Below are 17,061 nucleotides of genomic sequence, written 5' to 3'. Positions count from 1 at the left end.
TTTTGAACTTCTCAAGCACAAGTTGACCACCACTCCTATTATTACTGCACCCAATTGGAGATAGCCTTTAGAGCTCATGTGTGACGTGAGTGATGTTGCGGTTGGGGCGATTTTGGGTTAAAGAGTGAATAAAATGTTTCATCTGGTGTATTATGCAAGCAAGATAATGAATGATGCTCAAGTGAACTACATAATGACCGAGAAAGAGCTTTTGGCTATTGTGTTCGCAATGGAGAAATTTTGGCCGTATCTCATGGGTGCCAAGGTCATAGTCCATACCGATTATGCCGCACTCCGGTACTTGATGACGAAGAAGGATTCCAAAGCTAGGCTGATGCGATGGGTTTTGTTACTTCAAGAGTTTGATTTGGAGATTGTGGACCGGAAGGGTTGTGAAAACCAAGTGACGGACCATTTGTCCCGCTTGAAGGAGGAGGGGAGGCCTCGTGATGGCCTAGAGATCAATGATTCATTTCCCGATGAGAAACTTCTTTCTATGTCGGTTAATGGTATGCCATGGTTTGTGGACGTTGCTAATTTCCTTGTGACTGGTATAATCCTGTGCGATCTCTCTTCTAACCAAAGGAAGAAGCTCAAACGAGATAGTTTGGAAATCTATTGGGATGAGCTGTACTTGTTCAAAATCTACACGGATGGTGTGATCCGAAGGTGTGTTCCGGAGGAAGGGCAATTGAGTATCTTAGAGGCATGTCATTCCTCTTCCTATGGTGTCCATCATGGCGGGGCGAGGAAGGCTTCAAAGGTTCTTAGTTGTGGGTTTTATTGGCCAACTTTGTACAAATATGCAAGTGAACTTGTGAAGAGATGCGACGAATATCAAAGAGCGGATGGAATTTCGAAGAAAGATGACATGCCTCTTAATACCATTCTTAAAGTTGATATTTTTGATGTGTGGGGCATTGATTTCATGGGCCCATTTGTTAGCTCATGTGGGAACATATAAATTCTAGTGGCAGTTGACCATGTTTCAAAGAGGGTTGAATCTGTGGCTTTTCCTAACAATGAGGACCGCAGTGTTGTTGCATTTCTCAAGAAGAGCATTTTTACTAGGTTTGGCACTCCTCGAGCAATCATAAGTGATAGGGGGTCTCATTTTTTGTAATCGAGCTTTTGACACTTTGCTTTCAAAGTATGGTGTCAATCACAAAGTTTCTACTCCTTATCATCCTCGGGCGAGTGGCCAAGTTGAAGTCTCAAACAGGGAAATCAAGAGTATATTGTCAAAGATGGTCAATGCAAATAGGACCGATTGGTCAAAGAAATTAGATGATGCTCTATGGGCTTATAGGACTGCTTATAAGACTCCGATTGGTATGTCTCCGTACCGGTTGGTCTTTGGGAAAGCTTGCCATTTACCGGTTTAGTTAGAGTACAAAGCCATGTAGGCTTTGAGGAAGCTGAATCTTGAATGGGATGTGGCAGCAAATCTTCGTGTGGAGCAGCTGAATGAACTTGATGAATTCCGATTCCATGCCTACTCCAGTTCGTCCTTGTACAAGGACAAGATGAAGTATCTTCATGATAAATATGCTTGTAGTAAGGAGTTCAAAGTAGGTGATTTCGTTCTCTTGTTCAATTCTCAGTTACATCTGTTTCCGGGAAAGCTTAAGTCAAAATGGAGTGGACCTTTTGAAGTGGTCTTTGTGACTCCTTTTGGTGCACTTGACTTGAAAAACAAAAATGGAGAGGTCTTCAGAGTAAATGGTCACAAAGTCAAGCACTACCTTGGGAAGATTGATGACAGCCACGTGGTGGCATTGATCCATCTAAATTGATTTGATGGTAACCTCTATCATGCCACGATGTTAAATCAGGATCTTCCTGGGAGGCAATCCATATGTCTTTCTTTTCATTTTTCTTTGATTTTCTTTATAGTATAGGATTTGCTTTTGGTCTAACAGGTTGTGAGATGTGTGTATGATTGGTTTGATGCAGTGCAGGAACTAAACTGAAAAAAATGGAAAAATGATGCACTCTCTGAAGTTTGGACTGCTGCCGCAATGCATTTTTCGCGGCCGCAATGGTCTTGTTGCAGGGGCAAAATTTCATTGCGGTCTACAGTGTTGACCGGTAAAAAGTGGTGATTCTCTGAAGATTGGCACCACGGCCGCAATGCATTTTATGCGGTCTGCGGTGCCCCACTGCAGCCGCATAGCATTTCTTGGGGTCCGCAGTGGTTGCCTCCCTAGTGCTTCAAACTTTTGAGTACCACGGATCGCAGTGACATTTTGTGAAGTCCATGGTGGGTAGGTTACATGGGTCCCAGGTCCATTGTCTATAAATAGGACCTCAGGCCCTCATTTACCTTTTTCGCACTTTTGCTCTCTAAATAGTAAAATCACTATTCATCCTAGCCTTAAGCACAAATTTCATGCATTATCTCAATCATCTGTGTACATCTCATCTCTGGTACTTTAAATTTTTCCTAATCTTTAATTTTTTTTACTTTAGTTTAATCTGTTAGTTACTATTTTTTTTTCTTCCCGTTTTCTTTAAATTTGTAGCGTAGGTTTACTTAAATGCTTAGATTAGGGTTAATCAGTGACAAATAGTGATTGAACACCTAGGGGATCAATAACAAGTGACAATTAGACTAAAAATGTGAAGAAAATTGAAACCCTAGGTTGTGTTGTTGGGTTAAACTTACCGCATTAGGTTTTTCTGCGGTCCGCGGTCCACAATGCCATTTTATGCAGACCGCGGTGGTGAAACTTCAGAAAGATGAATATTGAGGACCGTGTCCGCGGTCGATTTTTTGCGGTCCGTGGTGCCTTACCGCGGCCGCAGACCATTTCTTGCGGTCCGCGGTGCCCTTAATAAGTGAGTGGGTATTCTGACCCCCACCTCAATGCGTATCGCGGTACCATTTTGCGAGGTCCGCAATGGTCCCTTTGTGGCCGCATTGCATTTTGTGTGGTCTACAGTTCTGCTTTCAACTGTCAACTGTCTGCAATTATAATTTTCATTGAGTCTTCTACTATAGTGATACTAACAAGTTTCAACTGAATTCCACCTGTAGAAAATGGTTAAATTACGAGGCGGTGGTGGAAAACAAAAGGGAAAAAGAGAGTCCTCCCAGGGTAGGGGATAAGGTATGATCAGATTGACCCCCCAAGTCCGGTAGGCAATCAAGGATACGAGAAAATCAATCAAGGTTGCGGATAGAGCTACTTTCTAGTCGGGAAGTGATTATTTGCCCTCCCGAGAGGCATCCAACTCTGAATCAGTGCTAGAGTATGTTCCTGACTGGCCGGAGAGGCACAGATTGAGAGATACACCTTCAGGCACTCCTACTGCTCAAGCTTCAGTTACAATTTCTTCTGAGTCGTCTGAGGGCAGTGGTAGTAAATCATCTACTTCTCCTACTGGTTCATCACCTGGAGAGGATCCTGACGATGAGGTTCCGGATGAAGAGGGAGGGGGTATGCCACAACCCGGGGGTGTTGAGAGAACTAGAAACCCCGAGGTGTGGAAAAGGAGATTCGTCAGTGAGATCTCTTACCACAAATTCCGAGAGTGGTGGCCCAAGAGGAAGTTGATACTTGAACGGAGATTCATTGACAAAGATCTTCTACCTCATAACCCTAATGTGCAGAGGCAATTCAGACAGAGTCTTGGTTGGGACTATTTCATAGGCAACGTGGAGGAGGAAAATGAGCACCTAGTCAAGGAGTTCTACGTGAATGTTACCCACATCAAAAAGGGCACTAAAGTGACTAAGGTGCGGAACTTGACAGTGAAATTTGATGGAAAAACAATCAATGACTATATGGGCTTTCCGGAGGAGGATTAAACATTATACTTGGAAAAGGTAGCATTGGGTGAGGATGCACGTCCATGGGTAGCAGAGTACTTGGCACTCCCAAGTACCACCCCAGCATGGTTGACAGTCGGGGTCCAAATTTTGAGGAGAACCCTGAACTTCGAGGCAAAAGGGTGGGAGACCTTTGTTTGCAGCAGGCTAGACCCCACCACTCATGAGAACTCTCTTCCTATCTCTCAGGCTATACTTGTGGCTTCTATCATGGCGGGGTACCCGATCAACATCGGGAATGTCCATGGTGATTACAAGGGTGGTGAATGAAGGCAACAGATCCTACCCTTTCCCACTGACCATGTACTTTGAGGATCAAAATGTGGAGAAAAGAAAATTTGATGTGAAAGTGAAACCCAAGGCACCTTTCTCCTGCTACAGTCTCAAGGGGGATGACAACCCCAAAGATCCTAAAGGCAAAACCACTGCTTCTACTGGCCAGTCTGAAGAGCTAGTAGTAGTAGTAGTTTCTTCTCAGCCTCCCTTAGCTACACCAAACATTGCCCCAGGCCCCTCTACTTCCAAAGTTCCAGATATTCCCTCATCCACAGCCTACCCTTTGGCTGTCCACCGTTTTAACCAAACCCTTGCCAGTATCAACAACTAGATGTAGGCAGCTACTTCTAAGCTGTATGTGCTTTCTAGCGCGGTAGACGCCCAATCCGTACCCCCACAGCCACAGATCCTAGCATCAGTGGAGGAGACTCTCAAAGAGCTTTTAGACAACCAGAAGAAGCTCCTGGAGAACCAGAAGTTGATCTTGGATGTTGTCGGTACTCATGGAAAGGCATTGAAGGAGCTTGATAAGGAGACAAAGAAGCTGAGAAAGACTCAAGCTTCCAAGGAGTTGATGAAGGAGTTAAGGGTGGAAATGGAGAATATGAAGGTCACTGACCATCTACCCTTGGACATGCTATTGCATGATCTGATTCCAGCAGCTCAGTCTGAGCCAGAGCAAGAGATGGAGAGGCCAGCAAAGAGGAAGAGGGTGATCCCCCGAGTTGATGATGCAATGATAGAGTTGGAGGACCCCCAGAGAGGCTCCTCTAGCCAGTCTTAGGCCCCAGAGCAGCCTCAGGTCCCAATGCAGACACAGGATACCGGGATCCAGTCACAAGTTCCCGAGCAGTCACAGGACCCAGGGACCTAGGCTTATGATCCCATGCAGACAGAGGGCCAATAAGGAGTTTCTTTTTACTCTCTATCTTTTATTGATCTTATTTTGGTTAGTTAGCATTGAGGACAATGCTAGCTTTCATCTGAGGGGGTAGCCCTATTTTGATGACATTGGGTTGTATATATGACACTACTTTCTTTTTATTATGCTTTCTTTTTACTTTTGGTATGTATATAATTTTACTAGTTTATTACACATTTCGTACTTTGCAACTTTGGTCTGTATATACAGTTACCTTCTAATGTATTTATTCATCCCCTCTTATGTATAGTCGTTAAACCCCCCCTATTGTACATATTCATTTTACTTTCCGTATTTTTCTTTCATAGCTTCTTACTTCACTTTCGTAGCTTCTTGTTTTGCGTTTTGCGTGTAATAAACCTTTGATTTTCTTAATGCCACGGTTCTTTCCAAAGGTGGAATTTGTGTGAACCGGGTGGCTCTTCCCGATGATGGATGGCATGACAACCTTCTTAAGGGTTTGAGTCTGTTTTCTTTTTTTTAGTGTAAATAGTAGCCAATGAGTAATAGTTCCTCAATCAAAGCTTCACTTGGGCCTAACACATTTGCCTTTGATCCTATGGTCAAAAACAAATTATTGTGTATAGAATGGTGAAAGTGGTGACCTTGAGACTCTCGTGTTGGCCGATAATCATCAAGTGGTTTTTCGGGACCATGTGTGTTGCTAAAATCTTAGCTAAGGTTGTTGTGGGCCCCCGACTCTGTCTCTTTAGCAATTCTTTAGCTTGTGTGGTGAGAATTTGAATTGCAAGTCCAAGTCCTGTGCCATTAGTCTAGAACTCGCCCTGAATGCTTGTCTATGTGAAATCCTAAGTGTAGTTTGACTTGAGAAGTGATTATAGGCTCTCCTTGATCCGAATGTTATCTTGAAAACATCCATAACCTACCAATGATAATATCCCTAGTCAACCCTTTTAAGCCATAGACCTTTTTTTTCAAAGACTATGATACAAGCCTTTACCCGTTCTAAAAAGACCTTCTCTTGGCACCTGATCTTTCCTTAGTACAAGGCAAAACCATAAGTTTGAGGGGAGAGACGAGGAAAGCAACAAAGTGGTAAAACGTACAAAATGAAGAAAAGGAAAGGCAATGAAAAAGAAAAAAAAAAGAAAAAGTCAAAAAGAATGAACAATGTAGAAAAAAAGAAGGGATTCAATAAAAGTAAAGAGATGAAAGGTGTGGAAAGTGTAGAAAGGAGAAAAAGTTTTGAAATGAACAAGAAAGAGTGACATTGTGTCTCTCTAACCCCTAGAGAAAGAGGTAAACAACTCAAAAAGTCAATAGAATGTGTGCCAAAATGAAGAAATGAAGTGTTTAAGGGAAGATGGCACCTACTTAGACCAAATATTTCCTACCCTGAACGAAAAGCCTTCACTATATCTCCACAAAATCCCTATATGATCTTGAGTTGAATGAAGCTTACATTAGTGGTGACTCACATAAAGGGCAAGCTTATAGTACTTAGAGCCGGACTTGAGACCTTTCTTTGAGAGAGATGAGTGTGTTTTCCACAATCCTCGTTCTGAGTGCTACAATCTAAAAGTGAGGTTTGCTTATGGAGAGTTGAGGAGTATGAGTTTGGGTTCCACAATGGCCAAAGTAGTAGAAAGAGTTTCCTTGATGGGTTGAGCAACTCTTGATGCTCTTGTGTCGCACTAAAACCATGGTGCCTAAAAGGTTGAATGTTATTAATGATTCATTTGATTTGAGGGCAATTGTTAGTCCCAATTGATGCTAGATGAGGTTGCTTTAGGTCAGCTGAATTTTCTTGGTTTTACTCTTAAGGAGGTGGGACTTATTTTGTTTGCTTGAGGACAAGCAAAAGCTTAAGTTTGGGGGAGTTGATAACTAGGGATTCTAGTTCATTTTACACTCCCTTTTACTTGAGTTTTGATTAAAAATGTATACAAATAGTCCTAAAGGATTACATGTTGTGCTTGTTTGCAGGGTTTGGTAAAAAAGGTGACAAGTAGTCAAAACCAGCTAAAAAAGGAGTGAAACATGCACAAGTACCAAGAACAAGTCAAAGCACAGTTGCAACAGACCCACCGCAGCCGCAATCCATTTAGTGCGGTCCGCAGTGAGAAGATTCAGAGAGGTGCAGATTTTGGAAGCTCAAGAACTGCGGCCACAACCCATTTTGTGCGGACCGCAGTACTCTCTTTGCGACCACAATACATTTCATGCAGTCCGCAGAGAGAGGATTCAGAGAGTTGGTAGTTTGGACAATTGAAGCCAGCACGGTCCGCGGAGCATTTTATGCTGCCCGTGGTGGCCAGATTCAGAGAGTGAATTGTCAAGATAAGAAGCCTTATCGCGGTCCGCGGTGCATTTTATGTGGACTGCAGTACCTTGTCATGGGTATTTTTGTCCAGAAAATTTGGCCTAGTATAAATACTTTCTTTTCATATTTTTAGGGTATCTTTTGTAATCAGTTAGATCCCAAAGCACGTGAACGGTGTTTTAGTTCCATTTTGAGTAAGTTGTTGCTGGATTAACACTGAATCTTCATTATCTTAGTTTGTAATTAAATCTTATGGGTTATTCTTCATCTATTTTCCTGATTTCTTCCATTATTATAAGTAGCTGGACCCATTAGCTAGGGTTGTGGCTCAACCCTAGTGTGGGTATTTGATGGGTCTTTTGATTTAAGGCGTAGATGTTTGTGGGTAGTTGATATTTGGACTGATTTGTGTATTTCATGTTGAATTAGTGGTTGCAAACACTAATCTGTGCCTATTTGACTTGGATTCTTCTTGAGAAAGAGAGCTTGAGTCTAGGAAAATCAGTCCAACAAGGAATTGGGGTGTTGATAGCCCCAATTAAAGGGTTAAACCTAGAGATAGTAATACCCAACTTGAGCCTATATTGCTTGCACAATTTTGACACCCAATTGGTCTTGAGAAAGTAAATTAGGGCAAAGTCACTCAAGCTACCGAGAGGTATAGAGTGAGTAATTCCGTGCATTGGTTATATCGCAATCCCCAACATAATTTCTTTGCCTTAGGCTTTAGATCCCGTCAAGTATTCACCTAGGAGAAAGTCACTTCCCTAGTGCCTCTTTAACTATTTAGAAAACCTAACAAGCAATCATTCTTAGTTTAATTTAGTATCTCTTTAGTATAAAAGTAGAAGTAACAAACAACAGTTATGATTGGAAATGTAATTAAGAGCACTACGCATTTCTAGTTTAGATAGGAATCCAATTCCCAATTCTAGCTCCTTGTGGATTCGATCCCGACCATCTCGGGTAAAAGCTGTTTCGACCACTCTTGCCACTTTGTAGTGGTGTAGGGTTGGCTTTGATCAGTGGGCCCCTTGGTAATTTTTATAAATAGGCGGTCATTAAGCCTTTTAAACTTTTCTATCATTTTAACCTCAAACAACATAAACATTGTTCATCCACGCCCTAATTTGCACAGACACAAGCACTAGACTTCATTTTTCACCACTCATCTCACATGTGGTAATTCCACTCATTCCTTAGTCTTTAATTTTGTACTTATTTTCTTTTAATTGATAGTTTTTATCTTTTCTTCTTTCTTTTTTTTTTAGTTTTGACTTAGGGTTCCTTAGTGTTAATTTAAATTATACTTAGATTGTTAGAATTGGTTAATGAACACCTAGTGGGGCTTAAAAATGTATAAATTCACGAACAATTGAAACCCTAGGTCTACTGAGCCCTAATTTGACTACCGCGACCGCGGTAGATTTTTCGCGATCCGCGGTCATATGCTTTATCTGAGAAGTTTAAGTCCTGTTAACTGCGGTCAGCAGTAGCAACCTCCGCTGACAGCGGTGCCTCTCCACGGCCGTGATGATCAAGTTCAAAGAGGTACATTTGAGGGTTTGCGGCCGCGGTTGATTTTCTGCGGACAGCGGTGCAACTACCGTGGCCGCACTCCATTTTTCACGATCCGCGGTGCTATTGAATCAGAGAGTTGGTAGTTTGAGTCCTACACCTTCGCGGCCGCGATGCATTTTCCACGGTCCATGGTGCAGCCTTCGTGGCCGCGTTACTTTTTCCGCAGTTCACGGTCTGCAACTTTTTTCCCATGCACTGCAAATTGTTCTGCTGTTTTCTTCACTGCTTCTTCTGGCAACTAACAATGTTCAACTGATTATACTTGCAGCAATGCTTAAATCTAGAGGAGACAGTGACAAACAAAAGGGGAAAGCGTATTCCTCCCAAGGTAGGGGACGAGGACAGATTAAATTGACCCCAGTTGTTCGGAAATTAATTAGGGAGATAACGAAGAGCATGAGAGCTGCAAATAAAGCTGCTTCCCATTCTAAGGGAAGTGAGTACTTGCCCTCCCAGGAGGCCTCTTAGTCTGATTCAGTGCTAGAATATGTACCCGACATCCCGGAGAGACATAGGTTGAGAGATGCCTACACCTCCAACCTCTCATACTACTCGTGCTTCTGTTCATATTTCTTCTGAATCTTCTGAGGGCTCAGCAGAAAGCAGTGATAGTTCAGCTTTAACTTTACCAACACTTTCGTCACTTGGACATGATGTAGATACTGGGGTATCGGATGAAGAAGGAGGGGTGTGACCCAAACTAGGGGTGTGGAAATAACTAGAAACCCCAAAGTGTGAAAAATGAGGTTTGTCAGTAAGCTGGCTTATCAGAAGTTCTGGGAGTGGTGGCCTCTAAAGTCACTTATTCATGAGCGCCAGTTCATAGAGAGGGATCTCCTGCCTCACAACCTCAATGTGAAGTAGCAATTTAATGAATGCATAGGGTGGGATTACTTCACTAGCAAGGTGTCAGATGCAAATGAGCACTTAGTCAAGGAGTTCTACGCCAATGTCTCCCACATAAAGAAGGATACAAAAGTGACTAAGGTGCGGAACTTGAAAGTGAAGTTTGATGGAAAAACAATCAATGAATACCTGGGCTTCAATGATGAAGATGAGATACTATACTTGGAAAAGGTTGCGATGGATGAGGATTCCCGCCCATGGTTGGCATCATCCCTAGCTCTCCCGGGTACCAACCCAGCATGGTTGACAACAAGGGTTTCTATCTTGAGGAACACCCTAAACTTTGAGGAGAAGGGTTGGGAGACTTTTGTATGCAGTAGGCTAGACCCCACTACCCATGAAAACACCTTGTCGGTCTCTCGGGCAATATTAGTGGCAGCTATTATGGCGGGGTTCCTGATCAATGTCGAGAATGTCATGTCTAGGGTGATCACCAGAGTGCTCAATGAGGGTGATAGATCATACCCCTTCCCGAACATCCTTACCATGTACTTGGAAGATCAGGAGGTGGAGAAGAGAAACTTTGATGTGAAGGTAAAACCCAAAATGCCCTTTTCATGGTACAACCTCAAGGGTCCAGACAACCCCAAATCCAAAGGCAAAGCGACTACTTCTACTAGCCAGTCTGAAGAGCTAGTAGTGGTAGTCACTACTTCTCAGCCGTCCACTGCCATACCAGATCCTGCCTCCAGACCATCTACCTCCTTGCCTCCAAATATTCCATCCTCCTCAGCATACCCATTGACTGCCCACAGATTGAGCCAAACACTCTCCAGTATCAACAATTGGATACAAGCAGCAACTTCTAAGTTGTCTGTGCTATCTAGTTCAGTGGCCCCCCAGTCAGTGCCCCCACAGCCATAGGTGTCAGCTTTGGTAGAGGAGTCTCTCAAGGAGCTTCTGGACAACTAGAATAAGCTCCTAGAGAACCAAAAGCTTATAATGGAGGCTCTAGCAACTCAAGGCAAACCACTTCAGGAGCTGAGGAAGTCAACAAAGAAGATAAAGAAGACTCGGACCTCGAAGGAGTCAGTGGAGGAATTGAGGAGGGAAGTGGAGAAGATGAAGGCAGTTGACCACTTGCCTTTGGAGCTACTATTGCATGATCAGCCTCCAGCGGCTCAGACAAAGCAAGTTCAGGAGCAGGAGATTGAGAGAGCGCCCAACAGGAGGAGAGTGATGCCCCAGGTGGATGATGTAGAGATTGAGCTTGAGGAGACTGAGGGGGTTGCTTATGGCCAGCAACAGGACCCTGAGACAGCTGCTCCAGGCACCCAGCCATAGGACCCCATGCTGCCACAGGACCCCATGCAGACAGAGGACCCATAGGGAGTTTCTTTTACTCTCTACCCTTCTTTTTGAGCTTATTTTTGATTAGTTAGAATTGAGGACAATGCTAGCTTTCATTTGAGGGGTGGCCCTACTTTGATGAATTGGTAGTTGGTTTGTAAATATGGCACTATTTTCTTTCTTTATGCTTATTTTTCACTTTTGGTATGTATATAGTTTTACCTTTTAATTCACTTTTCATTATTTTTCTATCTTAATTTGTATATAAAGTTACTCCCCTGTATATATTCATTCCTTCTTATGTATATTCATCTAAACCCCCTATTGTACATATTTAGTTTACTTTCCGCATTTTACTTCATAGCTTCTTTTGCAATTTTCCTTGATAGTATAGCTTCTTATTTCATTTAGTAGCTTATTTTTCGGTTCATAACTTCTTATTTTACAATTTTGTGTGATCAATAAGCCTTTGGTTTTCTAAATTCCATGGTTCTTTCCAAAGGTGGAGTTTGTGTGAACCGGGTGGCTCTTCCCGATGATGGATGGCATGACAACCTTCTTAAGGGTTTGAATCTGTTTTTTCTTCTTTTTTTTTGTTTTTGTTTAAATAGTATTTAGTGAGCAAGGGTGTCTCAGGCAAAGCTTCGCTTGGGCCTAACACATTTACCTTTGACCTTATGGTTAAAAACAAATTGGTGTTTATACGATGGTGATAGTTGTGACCTTGAGGCTCTTGTGTTGGCTAAACAATCATCAAGTGGTTTATTTGAACCATTTGTGTTGCTCAAATCTTAGCTAAGGTTGTTGTGGGCCCCCGACTCTATTTCTTTAGTAATCCTTTAGCTTGTGTGGTGAGGTATTGATTTGCGAGTCCAAGTCCCGTGCCAATGAGTCCAGAACTTGCCCTGAATGTTTGTCTAGACGAAATCCTAAGTAAAACTCGACTTGAGAAGTGATTATAGGCTCTCTTTGATTCTAATTGAGACTTGAGAACATCCATAGCCTATCAATGATGATATCCCTAGTCAACCCCGTTGAGCCATGGCCCTAATTCTTTCAATAACTATGATACAAGCCTTTATCCGTTCTAAAATGATCCTCTCTTGGCACCCTATCTTTCCTTAGCACAAGGCAAAAACATAAGTTTTGGGGGAGAGACGAGGAATGAAAAAGTGATAAAAGGTACAAAATGAAGAAAAAGAAAAGAAAGAAAAGCCAAAAATTCAAAAAGAAAGTGAACAGTGTAGAAGAAATGAAGGGATTCAATAAAAGCAAAAGATGAAAGGCATGGAAAGATTGGAAAGGAGAAAAAGGATTAAAATGATCAAGAAAGAGTAACAGTGTGTCTCTCTAACCCCTAAAGAAGAAGTAAATGATTCAAAGAGTTAAGAAAATGTGTGCCAAAATGAAGCAAATGAAGTGCTAAGGGACGATGAAACTTTCATAGACCAATATATCCTACCTTGAACCAAAATCCTTCATTACATTACCACAAAAGCCCTATATGATCTTGAGTTGGGTGAGCTTACATTAGTGGTGACTCACATAAGGGGCAAGCTTATGGTACTTAGAGTCGGACTTGGGACCTTCCTTTGAGAGAAATGAGTGTGTTTTCCACAATCCTCATTCCGAGTGCTACAATCTAAAAGTGAGGTTTGCTTATGGAGAGTCGAGGAGTATGAGTTTGGGTTCCACAACAACCAATGTAACAGAAAGAGTTTCCTTGATGAGTTGAGTCAACTCTTGATGCTTTTGTGTCGCTCTATAGCCATGGTGCTAAAAGGTTATGTATTGTTGATAATGTAATTGAGTTGAGGGTAATTATTAGTCCCAATTGATTCTTGATGAGGTTACTTTAGGACAGCTGAATTTTCCTTTATTTTATCTTGAGAAAGTGGGAATTACTTTATTTGCTTGAGGACAAGCAAAAGCTTAAGTTTGGGGGAGTTAATAACTAGGGATTCTAGTTTATTTTATGCTCCTTTTTGCTTGAGTTTTGGACTAAAAGTGTGTACAAGTGTTCCCAAAAGCTAACTTGTTGTGCTTGTTTGCAGTGTTTGGTCAAAAAGAGACAAGGATGTCATAACCAACTCAAAAAGGAGTGAAACCTGCACAAGTCAAAGCTGAGTCAACTGAGCTCTATAGCGGAAAATCAACCACGGACGCGAAAGACCTACCGCGACAGCAGTCCTTTTATCGCGGTACGCGGTAGCAAGATTCAGAGAGATTGAATTTTGGGCTTTGCAAGTCACCGCTGACCGCGGTGCTTTTATGCGGCAGCGGTGCCTCCACCGCGATAGCGGTCTGTTTACCGCGGTCCGCAGAGAAGAATTTCAAAAGGCATGAAGTTGAGTTGAAAGTTGAAGACCGCGGTCCGTGGTTGATTTTATGCAGCCGCGGTAAACTCATCGCTGTAGCGGTCCATTTTCCGTTGTCAGCAGTACCTTCGTCAGGGGCATTTTTGTCCGAAAAATTTATGTCACGACCCAAACTGATGGGCCGCAATGGGTACCCGGTACCTTACTCAACCGAGTACCAACGTAGTGTATCTTTATTATTACATCATTATATACACGTGACATACGGGCCTAGTAGGCCAATATAATCATTTATAAACTCAAACATAGGCCGACAAGGCCGTACAATCTTTCACGTATACGACATATGTCTACAAGCCTCTAAGAATACATAAATGTAATAGAGGTCAGGATAGAGTCCCGCCATACCAAACAATACACGTCTAAATCATAATAACCAAACAAGCAACTCCAAAGTAAATGGAGCGCACCAACATCTTCCGCTGAGCTGATAGCCTACTTGGAGGGATCTTGAACTGTCTATCGGGACCTGCGGGCATGAAACACAGCATCCCCAAGCAAAAGGGACGTCAGTACGAATAATGTACCGAGTATGTAAGGCACATAAGTAAGTACATCAGAGACATGAAAGAAATATAGAGTACATGAATCAACCTGCAAGTCTGAATAACTTTGTAAATCATAAATTACTTTTAGTGTCATGCATGTGCGTATGAATGTCATGTCGTGCATAGGTACATATTTCATAACATCATCAGCCTCTGAGGGCATTCCATTATATCATACCAGCCACTGTGGGCAAAATCATCATCGTATACCAGCTAATCAGGTGGTGGTGCGTATATAACGCCATAACCTTTCCCATATCCCATATACATATATATATATATATATATATATACATACATATATACGCGTATATAACGCCATTTGAATATATACATATATATGCATATATAACACTATTTGAATACATACATATATACGCGTATATAACGCCGTTTGAATCATATTTCAGCCATTATGGGAAACATCATCATCATATACCAGCTGATTAGGTGGTGGTGTGTATATAACGTCGTAACCTTTTCCCATATACAATATACATATATATACATATATACGCGTATATAACACCGTCTGAGTCATGGGTCAATGTACATGTATAAATGCATGAAATGCATATGAAATACGATAACAAAATCTCTCAGTACGTCATAACACCATTATACCTCTGATTAATATCATAAAATCATTTTACGAATCTTCAGAGACCCATGAACAGACGATGGAATAATAAGACATATGGAAATTCAAGAACATAGGCACTTCTAATACTTCTATGAATAGGGTCATATATGGAATTTGTGTATTTGCACGTTTCGTTCGTATCGTATGGATCATGCCAAAAGAAAGAAAGGGTAGCCTTAACATACTTGTTTCTTGAATTATTTAAACGAATCTGCTTCTGCGAAATTTACACTGGATATCCTTGAATTTTGGAACAAACTTGGCTTGGTTTTGAAATGTTTGGACGAAAGGTTTCTTGTTCTTATGTTTTTAGCTTCAACCCCACAAACAGATCGTTGGTTCAGATCTTCTTTTTACAAATAAATCATACCAAGCCTTCCTTAGCTCTTAACCTTTCAAACTAAGAAAGGTAAGGCTTTGTTTTGCTGATTTAAAATGTGCTAACGTTCTGCCCCTTCCCCACAATGAATTAGGATAACATTTCATGTAGTTGTATAAGTTAGATATCTCATAGATAGCCACCTAGGATAGTAGACTTAAAGAGTCATTGTCTAGGTTTGTGGCTTCTTGCCACGTTTGGGAGGGATTATTTTATTAAATTTTTTTTATCCACTTATTAGTTAACCAGGTAATATTTCGTTACCCGGTAATTAATCCATTACCCGCATAATTTAAAAATTACCATAAATTACTTAAAATATTACTCACTTTTAACAAACCTTACTACCATGGTCATGTAGTACCTTGTATGGCACTAGTCCATAAATACTGGATATTTTAGCTCGGACCGTATTTTACCCCGAAATTCCAAACTTTGATGAAAATTCATTTTCTTTGACTTGCTTCCCCTTTTATCTTCACGAATTTATTCATCACTTTTTTGAAATAGCATAATCATTATAATCTCCAAATAATCTTTTCCTTGGACTGATGTCAATTACCTTACGACAAATTCAACATAAAATAATGTAGGGTGCAATACTGTCGTAACTTATTATTGTGAGGCGTAACATTATTTTAATGTAATAATGCTGGACGTAACATCCTTGTAATATATTACTGCAAAGGGTAACATCATCGTAATATATTACTGCAGAGCATAATATCGACATAATACTGTGAGGCGTAACATTATTCCCCCCTTTGGAACATTCGTCCTTGAATGTTGACTGATGAACTTATCATTTTCATAACTTATATCTTTCAAATACTTTAGAACTTCCCATGCCATCTAGGCGACTGTTCTGTAAATGAGTCCAAATTCCAGGGCATTCCCCCCCTTTGTCCTCCTTCTCACACCACAACTTATAGTCGAAATCCTTCCAATCTCGTAATTGTTACTACCTTTCATCATGCAACCTGTACAATTTTGACCTTGTAAGTGTGCCCAATCTCTAGGATTCATATGTAGAGCTTGATAAGATGTCCCTTTGGGCATATATGAGTATACTAAAGTTCTTCGCTCGGTACTTTGTTGAATTTACGAATATTGCTATATCTCATCGCCTAGGTCCGTTTTGCCATCCATATCAATTTACTGCCATAACTCTTACTTTAATTTATCGTTGTTGAGGTCTGCTACCAAATCCCAGCTTACTCTCGTTGCTTATTCCATATGTACAAATATAAGTCCTTTAATGCTTCCTCATTACTGCTCATCTTTAGAATGACGGCCCAATCTTATCTCATACTTTGTGACTTTTGTCCATTTATTGTTGATTCACCTCAATATTGATCTACAATATATCACTGATAAGTTGAAACTTCTTACATAATACTTTGCTCCTAGGGCTTAATCCTAATGACTCATCCATTCTCGTCACATTTTCACTTGTCTTTCCTCATCCTTACTCATGCTTCCTTAAAACTTTATCGCTCTACCATACTTTAACTTGCGACCTATACATATCCATTTATAAACTTCCCTTCAACTTACTTGCACCATAGATTTCCTTATGTTATTCCAGAACAGTGAGATCTCACATCGTCTCCAACTTTTCTCTATTCTCTTAACTAGATCTCCCAGTACTTAGAAATCATAGGCTGGAAGACATGCCGCTATCATTCTCGATTATTGGATCCCCCTGCTTATAGCCTTCTATCCGAAGTATGGACTATTCACGATCTTCTGCCTTTGAGTATCTCGTACGTTGTTCACCTTTTCCTTACTTACCTTAAAATCTCGCATCATATCTTCTATCTCTTTCGTGTCATCCCTTCCACCCAGCTGTAATTCACGTCCGTAACTTAAAGCTCTATTATAATACTCGCACTCTGGTACATACACAATCCTGTGGGAGCTTCATACTGACTTCTTATGAGGATGATACTTCTTCTAACTAGCTTCCTTGTAGAGCCATTATAGATTATGGTTGTTGTGTTATTTCTCTTAAATATC

General features: G+C 41.2%; 1 protein-coding gene across 1 annotated transcript; it reads left to right on the top strand.

Moving 5' to 3' along the window:
* Window positions 1–334: 334 nt before the first annotated feature.
* On the top strand, window positions 335–964 carry LOC138870331 (uncharacterized). The gene has a single exon (XM_070148128.1). The coding sequence runs from the start codon at window positions 335–337 to the stop codon at window positions 962–964; it is 630 nt and encodes a 209-aa protein (XP_070004229.1).
* The last annotated feature ends 16,097 nt before the right edge of the window (window positions 965–17,061 follow it).

The sequence above is a fragment of the Nicotiana sylvestris genome, chromosome 6, assembly GCF_000393655.2.
Source record: "Nicotiana sylvestris chromosome 6, ASM39365v2, whole genome shotgun sequence".
In the NCBI taxonomy this organism is placed as follows: Eukaryota; Viridiplantae; Streptophyta; class Magnoliopsida; order Solanales; family Solanaceae; genus Nicotiana; species Nicotiana sylvestris.
This window is presented reverse-complemented; position numbering and strand designations above follow the sequence as displayed.

Excerpts from the sequence above, each read along its gene's own strand:
- LOC138870331 (XM_070148128.1), top strand. The coding sequence starts at position 335 with ATGCGATGGGTTTTGTTACTTCAAGAGTTTGATTTGGAGATTGTGGAC.